The sequence below is a fragment of the Tupaia chinensis genome, unplaced genomic scaffold, assembly GCF_000334495.1.
Source record: "Tupaia chinensis unplaced genomic scaffold, TupChi_1.0 Scaffold000126_2, whole genome shotgun sequence".
In the NCBI taxonomy this organism is placed as follows: domain Eukaryota; kingdom Metazoa; phylum Chordata; class Mammalia; order Scandentia; family Tupaiidae; genus Tupaia; species Tupaia belangeri.
Window position 1 is genome coordinate 2959 of NW_006159594.1, and position 11872 is coordinate 14830.

At 40.9% G+C, this 11872-nt stretch overlaps 1 non-coding gene and 2 gene segments (V, D, J or C); all 3 read left to right on the top strand.

The window, feature by feature from the left end:
* The first annotated feature begins 404 nt into the window (after positions 1-404).
* Positions 405-3356, top strand: LOC102498425 (T cell receptor alpha variable 8-3-like). The segment is given in 2 exon segments: positions 405-630; positions 739-3356. Coding segments are annotated over 2 exon segments (447 nt in total).
* A 295-nt stretch (positions 3357-3651) lies between these two features.
* LOC114007120 (U1 spliceosomal RNA) lies at positions 3652-3815 on the top strand. Its single transcript, XR_003548760.1, has one exon. It is a non-coding gene; the product is annotated as a U1 spliceosomal RNA (small nuclear RNA).
* A 7338-nt stretch (positions 3816-11153) lies between these two features.
* The window catches only part of LOC106734488 (T cell receptor alpha variable 22-like), an 11265-nt gene continuing 10546 nt past the window's right edge, over positions 11154-11872 (top strand). The window contains 2 exon segments of the V gene segment in view: positions 11154-11337; positions 11525-11817. Coding sequence covers positions 11286-11337; positions 11525-11817 — 345 coding nt within the window.

Below are 11872 nucleotides of genomic sequence, written 5' to 3' on the forward strand. Positions count from 1 at the left end.
CCTCTATGCACACCATGGTAGCACTGGGCCATATAAACTCAGCCTGAGGCATCTGGCCTGATTCCACAGACTCTCATGGACTTGGATCTGAAGTCTGATCTACTTTTTCAAACTGTTTTTATAATGAAAAATTCTCTTTTTACAAGGCATTCCATTTATAATGGACCGTAAAATTAATTGACTGTCAAAGATTTGGGAAGAAATTGTGTGATAGTTATGAGTATCTCATAAAATAGAAGGAGCACTTAATTAACTTCCAGATGGTTTTGGGACCTTTAGTTCTGAGCTTGGTCTCTAGAGGGCGATGGTGCACAAACTAGCGATCTTGTGCCTGGAGGAGGTGTGCACCATTGGCTCCTCCCTGCAGCTGAGTTCCTGACATACATAGAAAAGTGATAAGAACAGAGGCCAGAAAGCATCCAGGTTCATTTTGGCAGCTTTTGTATTTTTATCTAAGCAAGGAATTGTCCAGCTGCATTTTCACCCCACTTCCTATTTCCAAAGTCTTGGTTTCTGCAGCCAGCTTCTTTCCTGTTCTTGGAAACATTCCAGAAAAGAGCCTGCAGCATTTCCACTGCTCAGCCATGCTCCTGGTGCTCATCCCAGTCCTGGGCATACATTTTGTCCTGAGTGAGTAAAATTTCTTTACATTTTCTAGTTCTGCAGGTTCTGACTAGAGATGCTTTGTTTTCATAGTGATGTCTGGCAGCTTTCTCTGATAGAATGTTGATTTTACAGGAGATGCCAGAGCCCAGTCTGTGACCCAGCCTGACAGTCATGTCACTGTCTCTGAGAAAGCCTCACTGGAGCTGAGATGCACCTATTCCGGTACTTCAACTCCTTATCTCTTCTGGTATGTCCGGTACCCTGGCCAAGGACTCCAGCTTCTCCTCAAGTACATCTCAGGAGACGCCCTGGTTAAAGGCAACAACGGCTTTGAGGCGGAATTTAAGAAGAGTGACTCTTCCTTCCACCTGAGGAAACCGTCTGTGCACTGGACTGACACGGCTGAGTACTTCTGTGCTCTGGGTGACACAGTGCCTGGGGCTGCAGGGGGAGCTGCACACAAACCACCCATGGCTGTGGGGTGTCAGACTCAAGATCTTTCTGTGGTACTAAAGAGGTCTCTTGTGGTATGATGGTGACTGGGCAAAGAGGAATGAGCAGATCCAGGAACAGAATTCTGCTTAATTCTGCAATTCTTGCTGAGCCCTATATCTGATAAACTTTGTTTCAGAAGCTTTTTCATCAGTGTAGAAACTACGTAGTGCCACATAACTAGTGTTCTAGAATGATGGAGGAGGCTGTGTTCTTATCACGTAATAATCAGGACCTTAAGGACTTGTCCTGAGACTGTCTTAACGCGTTGATTATGTGAATTGGGACAGCCTAGGAGGAGGTGGGATTTCAGTCATCAGTTTATTTTTCAATCAACCTGAAACAACAGATGAGCTCCTTGTGTTCTTTTTCTCCAAGTTTGCCTTCTTTTCCACCTATTTCCTATAGACAATTTTCTTGGAATTTGTTTTCCCAGCTCTAACTGTGTTAGTCAGAATGTGTTGGAATATTTTTTTCTGAATATTATAGTAATATCTCTGTAGAAATGGTAAAGAAGAAATTGTGACATATTACCAGCCAATTGTGAAGAAGAAATTGTTAGGTATTACCAACCAGCAATAGGCTATTGATTAGACTCATGAATGATTTACAAAATTATCATGGGCATGCTAGCTCTGGTGACTATTTAAGAGTTGAGTAGGAGAATAAAGATTTACAATTTTCTATTGTTTACCTGAACACTTTTACATGGTTATAAAAGTAGCTTAACACAGACTGCTATGAGAAGAACTTCCCAATTCTTTTTATTGTTAACTTAAGCTGGATATTAAAGAAAAATAAGTTACACTTCAAGGACCCAAGCAGCTGAGAAAGCACCCCCATCCCCCCAACCAACTCTGCCTGAGAAATCAAGGTGCTCTTTGTCACTCCCTTCCTTTCCTGCTTTCCTTTCTTCCTTCCTTTAACATTTGGTGTTTTTATATGATTGTTATGAGAAAATTTTTAGCATCCAATAACACTTTTCAAAGTCAAGAAGGTATACATCTTGAGCAAATTTATCAATGAAGCAAATCATTTTGACTTTTCAAAAGAATTCTGCCTTTTTGTGTGATTAATTGATCTTACTAGATAGCTATACCCAGAAGCAACTGCCCTAACTGCAAGCTGGAACAGCTGAGTGAGGACTAATTTCCAGTGCCAGTGGGAGACAGCATTCTGCAAGGGTAGGGTTTGGTTTCATAGGATTCACATGTACCTTGAACCAGGTACCTTCATCCATGGCTGCCTCTCACAGAGCCAGAGCACATGGGTCCAGTAATCAAGAGGTGAACATGGGAGAGGCGGCTAAACATCATTCCAGCCACAACCTGCTGCAGACTTTTAGCTCCACCTCCGGCAACCTTACACTGTTGATTTGGAACTTTTAGTCCCTAAGGGATTTATTTTCTACCAGGGAACACAAAAAGGTTTCACTCAATGGATGATAGGATTACCTTTTGGATATTTTGATCTCCTTAGCCACTGAATCAACATGGAAGAAAAAAATCTATTAGCTATGGTAATTGTTCCTGATTATGAAGAGGAAGCTGCATTGCTTCTAGACAGTGGAAGCAAGAAATAAAGTTTTCAGCCTCTTAGTACTTCCATGCCCAATGGTAAAGCTTAATGGAAAACCTCAGCAACCAACAGAAGCAGGACAACGAAGCACTCAGATCTTTCCAGAATGAATGTTTGGTCAGTCACCCAGGTTAAGAACCAGACCAGCTGAGATTTGGCCAAGAGAAGGGGAACTGTGGAGTAGGCATGGATGGGAGAAGCCATAGAAATCAATTACAGCTCATAAGCAAGTATAGAAGAAAAGAACTATAATACCTTTGCTTAATATCTATTTGCTTGTTATTTGTATGTGCTTATTTGTGTATTCTAATCATTTTCTTCTTTCTCTGGTCCCTGTTTTTATTTTGCATACAAGTTATTGAAAACAAACTTTACAATCTATTGTATAGGTAGTAGATTCAGAAAGACTTACTAAATTTGTGTTATCAACATAATCAGCAGTGAATACAATGACCCTGAGACAATAAATCTCATTTTGGGCAAAGAGTAGGAAGTTCTTTACTTGTAAGAAGGACATATATATCCTTAAGGAGATAGCAATATAATATTTAAAACTATTTGAAGACAGAATATTTCTAGAACCCAAGAAAATTTTTGTGCATTCTTTTCCCATCAATTTGCCTTCTGGAAAAAACAGTTTGTTTGTTTTTTTTTTTAATTTGGACAGGTTTTTGCTAAAGGGCACATGCGTAAGCCAGAAAGACAGAGAGAGAGACAGAGACAGAAAGCGAGAAATCACCCCCCAGGGGAGATGGCCATGCCGCCATCCCTTCTCCTCCATTCTCCTCTCAGGATCTTGGGCATGCATGCACATGCGCCTGGCATGAGTTTAAGCCACCGGGTCCGGGACGTGAACCACGGTCGACTACGTGGGAGTCCAGTGACATAGCCATTACGCCAACTGCTGGTACCTATAGTTCTTAGTTATATCACCATAAGAAGTACTTCACTTTTGAACTTCAAATCAATGGAATCATACTTACCTCGCAGGGGAAACACCATGATCACGAAGGTGGTTTTCCCAGGGCGAGGCTGATCCATTGCACTGCGGGTGTGCTGACCTCTGCGATTTCCCCAAATGCGGGAAACTTGGCTGCATAATTTGTGGTAGTGGGGGACTGCGTGCGCGCTCTCCCCTGTTAAAAAAAAAAATCAATGGAATCATGTGGTAGGTACTATTTCATATGCGTTTCTTTTCTTCAACATGTTCTTGAGATTCACTCATGTTCTCATGTGTATCAATCATTTATTGCTGTCTTGCTGAGTAGTAAGTATACTGCTATATGAATATAGCACAGTTTGTTTATCCATTTATTTGTGGCTCACCATTGGCTGGACACAGAATCTTTCTTAAAAATTTTCTTTCTTTCTTGTAAGTTAGAGTGTGGGGGTGTACCCTTTAGAAGGTCTTGCCATACTACAGTCCTTCTTGCCAACTTCCCAACCTCCCTTCCATTAATCTGGCCACAGGTGTGCATGGGCACAGGTGGCATATTCAGATCGACCTGGGATCCAAATCCAGGGCCTCCTATGTGACTCCAGTATTGTGCAATCATGCCTTACTGCCTGTGCCACTGTAACTGCCATAGACACAGACAGAATGGATAAATGAACGAGAAGGAATTGTGACCTGAACATGCCCCATTGGGGAAATGCTTTCTCGCTTTCTGTCTGGAGAGTGCACATGCCCTGTGGCAATAAATAATAATAAGAAAGTAGGGCCAAGAGGTGGCACAGTGTTAGTGCAACTGGATCCACATGAGAAGGTCAGTGGTTCCTGTCTTTGAGCCTCCCTGAGCAAACTGGGTTCAGAAGTGCCCAAAATCCAGACTGACTGAGGCTGGAGATGAATTAAGGTATAAAGACTCTGCCAGGGGCCCTATTGTCTCTCATGTAAGGAACAAATAAGTAAACTTAAAGGAAAATAATAAAAAACAAACCTATGCAATATAAATCATTGAAATATAAATTCACTTCCTTCTTCCTTGTCTCTGATCTTCCCTCTGCCTGGAGTGGTTTTCACCGTCTAGCTATGTGGCTCATCCTTTCCCTTCCTCCTAGTCTCGGCTCCTAGTGAAGCATGGGCACCATATTTTTTTTTAAAGATTGTATTTAATTATCATTTTTAATTTAAAAAATTTATTTATTTATTTTACATACTTTCACTAGACTGATATCACCACAGCATACAAAATGCATTTTTGCAATCAGAATACAAAGTGACTTAATCATACATGTTATCAACAAGGAATAATTTTCCATTTCTTTTTTCATATATATATATATATATCCCCTGACTCTATTTCTCACCCTCTGCCATTTCCCATCCTCTTCCCACTCTGTCTCTGATTTCTACAGTTGCTTTTCATTTCTTTATTGTTTCCTACATGCTTTTGATTCACAAAATATTTTAATCAATCTAAATGCTTTCAATAGAATTTTGAGCTGATACATACATATTTGTAAACAACAGTTGACTTCAGGCATGAAACTCTGTGGGTAGAATGAATATACTATAAAATAGCATATAGCCGAGGCTATATAGCTTAACATGGTTACTAATAGGTATTTCTTAAGTACATTCTTTAATTTCAAGAATGGCAGTTTTACCTTTAATAAATCAAAATAAAAAAGTCTTAAGAGAACTGTTCTTAATACTTAAAGCCAGGAAACAGGTTATGTTAGAATGGGAGGTACATGAACCTGTCCACAATTCAAGAGAAGACAAAACTCCTTAACACTGGAAAACAAAGCATAGAAGGTCAGTAAGTTTTAGTCAAAAATCATAAAATTCTGTTTTACCAGTTCAAAGTCATGTACTTTCTGTTGTGTGGTCTGATCTTTCCATTTAAATTCTGGAAGATAATGTTCAACTCTGGACTTCTCCCTACCATTAAGCTGGCCATTTTCTTAGTTCTTTTAGAACTCTTATTTATTTATGTCTGATTTTAGTTTTTCTGGGATAGCACTCCCTTCAGAACTTCTTGAAGAACTGGTCTGATATTGGTAAATTCTTTCAGATTTTGTTTATCTGAGAAGGTTCTTGTCTTTTTCAGTAATGTTTTAGTCAAAAGTCATATTCTATTTCACCAGTTCAAACTCATGTACTTTATCTTCTATTGTGATCCAATCTTTCCATTTAAATTATGGAAGATAAAGTTCAACTCTGGACTTACCCCTTCCATTAATCTGGCCACTTTCTTAGTTGTTATAGAACTCTTAGTTCTATGTGTCTGACTTTAGTTTTTCTGTATACAGTCCCTTCAGAACTTCTTGGAGAGCTGGTCTGGTTTTGGTAAATTCTTTCAGGTTTTATTTATCTGAAAAGGTTCTTGTCTTTTCTCCCATATGAAGGATAATCTTGCTGAATATACTATTCTTGGTTGAAATTGTTTTTCCCTTGGGACCAGCAGTTAGCATAATGGCTATGCTGCTGGACTCCCATGTAGTTGACCACGGTTCACGTCCCAGACCCGGTGGCTTAAAAACTCACGCCAGGCGCGTGTGCGTGCATGCCCAAGATCCCGAGAGGAGAATGGAGGAGAAGGGATTGTGGCGTGGCCATCCCCTCTGGGGGGGGTGATTTTTCGCTTTCTATCTCTATGTCTCTCTCTGTCTGTCTGGCGAGCGCATGCGCCCTATGGTGAACAAAAAACCTCTCCAAAAAAAAAAAAAGGAAAAAGAAATTGTTTTTCCCTCAACAATTGAAATATATTTTCCCATTCTTTCCTCACTTGCATTATTTCCCATGAGAGGTCCGTTGTCCGCCTGATGGGATATCCTTTGTAGGTAACTTGACATTTCTCTCTTGCCAATCTGAGTATCTTGTCTTTGTCTATGGTTTAGATCATTCTGGCTATAATGTGTCTTGGAGAAGATCTTCTTGGGTTGATTCTATTTGGGGTCCCTTGTATTTCTTGGGACTGGATCTTTGATCACCTCTCTAGGTTTGGGAAATTTTTTTCCAGGATTTCATGGAATAGATTATCAATGCCCTTATTTGTCTCTTCACCTTCTGGGATATTGATCATCCAGATGTTTGGATGTTTAATGGTATGTAGTATTTCTCGCATATTATTCTCATTTTTTGGGCTATTTTCTCCACCTCTCTAGGTTTGGGAAATTTTTTTCCAGGATTTCATGGAATAGATTATCAATGCCCTTATTTGTCTCTTCACCTTCTGGGATATTGATCATCCAGATGTTTGGATGTTTAATGGTATGTAGTATTTCTCGCATATTATTCTCATTTTTTGGGCTATTTTCTCAGTCTTCGTGGTGGATTTTACTGGTCCAGCGATTCTGTCTTCTACATCTAAGATTCAATTTTTTGTATGATCTAGTCTGCGTTTAATACTTTCAAAGGAGGTTTTGACTTTCTGTATTATAGCCTTCATCTCCAACAGTTCCATTTGATTCTTTTTTATGGTGTGTATTTCCTCTTTCAGCTCTCACAAGAACTTCCTCACCTCCTAGAACTCATTAGCTTTGTTCTTCTGGTTGTCTCTCTTCTCTTCCATCTCTATTAGTTTTGTCACTATGAATACTCTAAATTCTTTATCAGACATTTCCATGAGTTCCATTGTACTGTCTATGGATGAAAAGGAGTTATTCTTGTGGCTTGGGGGTGAGGTATTTTCTTGATTTTGCATTTTTCTTGTCTCCCTGTGGTGATTTCTAGTCATCTGAAGGGTTATTAATTTCTTCCTAATTTCTAGAACACCAGTCTCAGCAGTCAGAGGCACATGTGGTCTGAAAACTCTGGTGTTGCCTTTTTCTCCCTTTGTGTCACAGATTCAGTGGGAATTGAGGAATATGAGGACCTAAATAGTATTCGGATTTTGGCAACTGTTTACTTAGACTTGTTTAGACACTCAGTGGGTGAAGGCTGTGCAGCAAAGTGATGAGGTAAAAGAAAAAAGATAAGAAAATAGGGAAAGGGACCAGCAGTTAGCATAATGGCTATGTCGCTGGACTCCCATGTAGTTGACTGTGGTTCGCATCCCCGACCGGTGGCTTAAACTCATGCTGGGCGCATGTGCGTGCGTGCCCAAGATCACGAGAGGAAAATGGAGGAGAAGAGATTGCGGCGTGGTCATCCCCCCTGGGGGGTGATTTCTCGCTTTCTGTCTCTCTGTCTCTCTCTGTCTGGCAAGCACACGTGCCCTGTAGCAAAAATCTCTCAAAAAAAAAAAAGAAAGAAAAGAAAAGAAAAGAAAAAGAAAATAGGGAGAGAAAGAAAAAAGGAGAAAAATTGAAAAAGCAAGCAAACAAAAATTATTTGTTAATTTTTAAAAACAAAAACTGACAACTGTGTGGCATGCAAGAGTGCTGCGTGAAATCACTAGATCTCAGCTCTCATGGGGGACTCAGTCTTCTTCTGGCCTGCCCTTTCTTTTGCCTAGATGGGAGGAGAAAGGGCAGAGAATTATTACCAAGATAAAGAAGGATTTCAGAGCCAAGAAAGAAAAAACTTTACCTTAAAATTTTTTTTTAAAAAGTGAAAAGGCAGAAACAAAGAGGCCGGAAGATACAGAGAAAGACAGAGAGAGGGAGAAGTGAAAAGGCAGAGACAAAGAGGCAGGAAGATACAGAGAAAGACAGAGAGAGGGAGACAGGGGCTCTACCAGGGTAAATTCTCAGCAGAACATCTTCATTGCTCTTATCTCTGAAATCACTAGATCTCAGCTCTCATGGCGGATTCCACATGGGCACTATTTAAAAAGGAGGAAAGCTCAAAACAAGGTTGCTGTGGTGTTGTATTTCATAGGTAAAAACCCCACGTCTTGAGTGTCCATCAAAAGAAAAAAGGATGCATATCTGTGGTAGAATATACACAATAAGGAATATAATGCGGGGAAAACACCTATTTGTATTAATATACTATGACCTATAAGATTTATTACAGAGTTTACAAAACAAGTTAAGAAAAGTATGCACAAAACACTTATTGGTATAAATAAGAAAGCATAAGTCAAATACTGTATGTATCAATATATTCTGTTGTTTCATATTTGGTGTATGTATGTAACCTGTAGCAAAATGCTTGGAAACAGCAACTTCAAATTGATTGTGATGAAGGAAGAATTATGGCAATGGTTAATGAGGGCCATCCGGGTGGTATTACCCTTGAGGTGGCTGGATCCCACACGGCTGAATTCTGGACCCAGGGGCTTGAGAAACAAGCCAGGCACATGTGCAAGTGTGCCCCAAATCCCAAGAGGATCACAGAGGAGAAGGGGTTGCAGCATGGCCTCCCTCCTGGGGGATGCTTTCTCATTTTCTCTCTCTCTCTCTCTCTCTCTCTCTCTGGCAAGTGCTCACTCCTTATAGCAAATTTAAAAATAAATAAGTAAGCCTTATAAAAACAAAAGAATTAGGGTAATGAATGATGAAAGGACCAGAATTGGGAGTGGTAGTCAAAGGAGATTTGTTTATTCTATGTAATATTTTATTATTTTCACTATTTAATATGTTGATAAATTCTTCCTAATGTTAAAATTAATAAAAATGTCATAAAAGCTCTCATAGCATGTTTATTCATATTCTTCTCACAAAAAAGGGAGGAAGGAGAAAATTTTTATCCAACCATTCTATGATGTATTTTTCCTACTACTGGGATCGGGATAGCTTTTAGTTTACACTCCTCTTAGGATCCTATTCTTTGATTTTATTATAGTTACATGTATTTTTTTTTTCTTCCAGTATATGGTAACCTAACGCCCCATCCTCTTTTACATACTCTTTTTTTTTGACAGAGAGATTTTTGCTATAAAGCATGTGCGCTCGCCAGAAAGACAGAGAGAGACAGAGAGACAGAAAGTGAGAAATCACCTCCCAGGGGGGATAGCCATGCCGCAATCCCTTCTCCTCCATTCTCCTCTCGGCATCCTGGGCACACATGCACACACACCCGGCGTGAGTTTAAGCCACCGGGTCTGGGACTTGAACCACGGTTGACTACATGGGAGTCCAGCAACATACCCTCTATGCCAAGTGCTGGTTCCCCTCTTTTATATATACTTAAAACCTAGTAAATTACTTATTACAGATTCCATAACTGTTTATAGATTCATTTTGAACCAAATTAGAGAAATCAAGTGAATGGCAGAAGATGAAATTGCCAACTTATTTTAACCTATTAATTTCCATGGCACGATATAATAAAACAGTATTTCAATTGCCTCATTTTCAGGGGAAGTTACTTTGTTTTCTGACCGTGAGTTTTTCCTCCTTGAGAAAACCTGAATGAACTGGGCTGAGGTTGTGTGATTGCTGCATTAATTGGTCTGTGGTGGCCTTGCTGATGGTTTCAGGCCACTAGGGGGCACTCTAAGCTTTACCAGAAATTCCTTATTTATGATGATCCCAGAGGGCCGAATAATGAAAAGAGGAAATAACAGAACCTGTGCAGGATGGTGATGTGAGCAGAGAAAAGGGAAGTGCAATTTAGCTGGGCATGGTTAGCATGGAAGCTCAATGAAAACATCTTGATTTCCTGCTCTAAATCTAGAAAGATTTATGACTAAAATTTTCCAAATTCAGGGATATGCTAATACCCTTGATAACCAATTTTTTAAAAATATTTTTTCTCTGAGACTAGAAAAAAGAAAAAATAGAACAGAAGAAAAAAGGAAAAATAGGAACAAAAACAGAAGAAAAGGAAAACAGCTATATTTAATTGGAGCAGCAATGTGTGGCGGGATCAGTATGGAGAAAGGGCTGGAGAGAGAAGAGATGTTGAAATCAAAGCAGGGAAGACATCCCACAGTTTTTATTTTATCCAAGCAAATTCAGATTGGAAACATTTACTATGCAGATAGCAATATCCTGATTTCAAGACATTGTATTTATTTCTTTTAAAAACATTGCTTTTCTTTATTCAGGATAGAGTACACGCACACATGAGAATGAGAGAACAAGAGAGGTGAACACGCTCCATGAGGTCTGGCCATGCCGTGATCCCCTTCCTCCTGTCCCAGATCCACCGGACACTGAGCACTTGCGTGTCTCTGGCGCGTTCCAGGCTGGCGGGGTCGGGGATTTGGATCACAGCTGCCCTGTGAGATCCGGCTTGTTGTTGAGCCGCGCATTGCCGCTGTGCCACGAGCCGCCCGTGTTTACGTCATGCAGACGCCTGCTCTCAAACAGTTTTCCATTACCAGAATTTTCCCATGATTTAATTCTCAAGTTCTCTGTCCAACTATGAATTTAGAAGAGAAGGTTTACTATTTTTATGATTTTCCAAAGCTCTATTTAACCCAGTTCAGACACAGATTCTCCTCAGAGGTGTGATCCTCTAACCTCACACGTTTTCCTACAAATTTCTTTTATGTAATGTGTTTGCTTTTTAAAAAAACCTTTATGCAGTATCTTCATACACTGGAAGTAATGCCTCCTACCCTCCTGCTCTGCTCCCACCCACAATGTGCGGAACATTACAGTGAGTCTCACTGAGCCACAGTGGGTGGGGTTTCCTGTGACGATGAAGGACAGAGCTCAGATGTCACTGGTGCTTGGTGAATCTGGTGGAGCCCACTGGCTGTAAGAACAAGACTTGGCACCCTCAGAGCCGGGCTGAAGGCACCCTGTCCACTGGGCAAACTGTCATGGAGGGGAGACTGGGAGCTGTGCTGGGGCTTCTGTGGGTCCAGATTTGCTGTGAGTTGGGACTGGCCTGGAAGGGGCCTGAGGGGTGTCCCACAGCTGGTGGTGGGAGGGGGGGAGGGAGAGCTGACTGGAAGCTCCTGGAGCCTCCTTGGTATTTCAGGGATATTTCACAGGTTTGAAAACTGCATCATTGTTCCCCAGTGACACCACGTGCATTTGCTTTTCTCTTCCCAACCAGGGGTGAGAGGGTTCCAGGTGGAGCAGAGTCCTCCAGCCCTGAGTCTCCAAGAGGGAACCGACTCTACTCTGCGGTGTAATTTTTCTGCTACTGCAAACAAAGTGCAGTGGTTCCGACAGAATCCTGGGGGCAGCCTCATCAATCTGTTTTTCGTGACTTTAGGGACGAAGAGGAGTGGAAGGTTAGAGGCAACATTTAATTCTAAGGACCTCTATAGCACCCTTCACATCACAGCCTCCCAGCTGGAAGACTCAGGCACCTACCTGTGTTTAGCAGAGGCACAGTGCCCCCAGGTCACCTGCAGGCTGAGCTCAAACTGCAGCTGGGCTCCTGCCACCGGGAAGACTG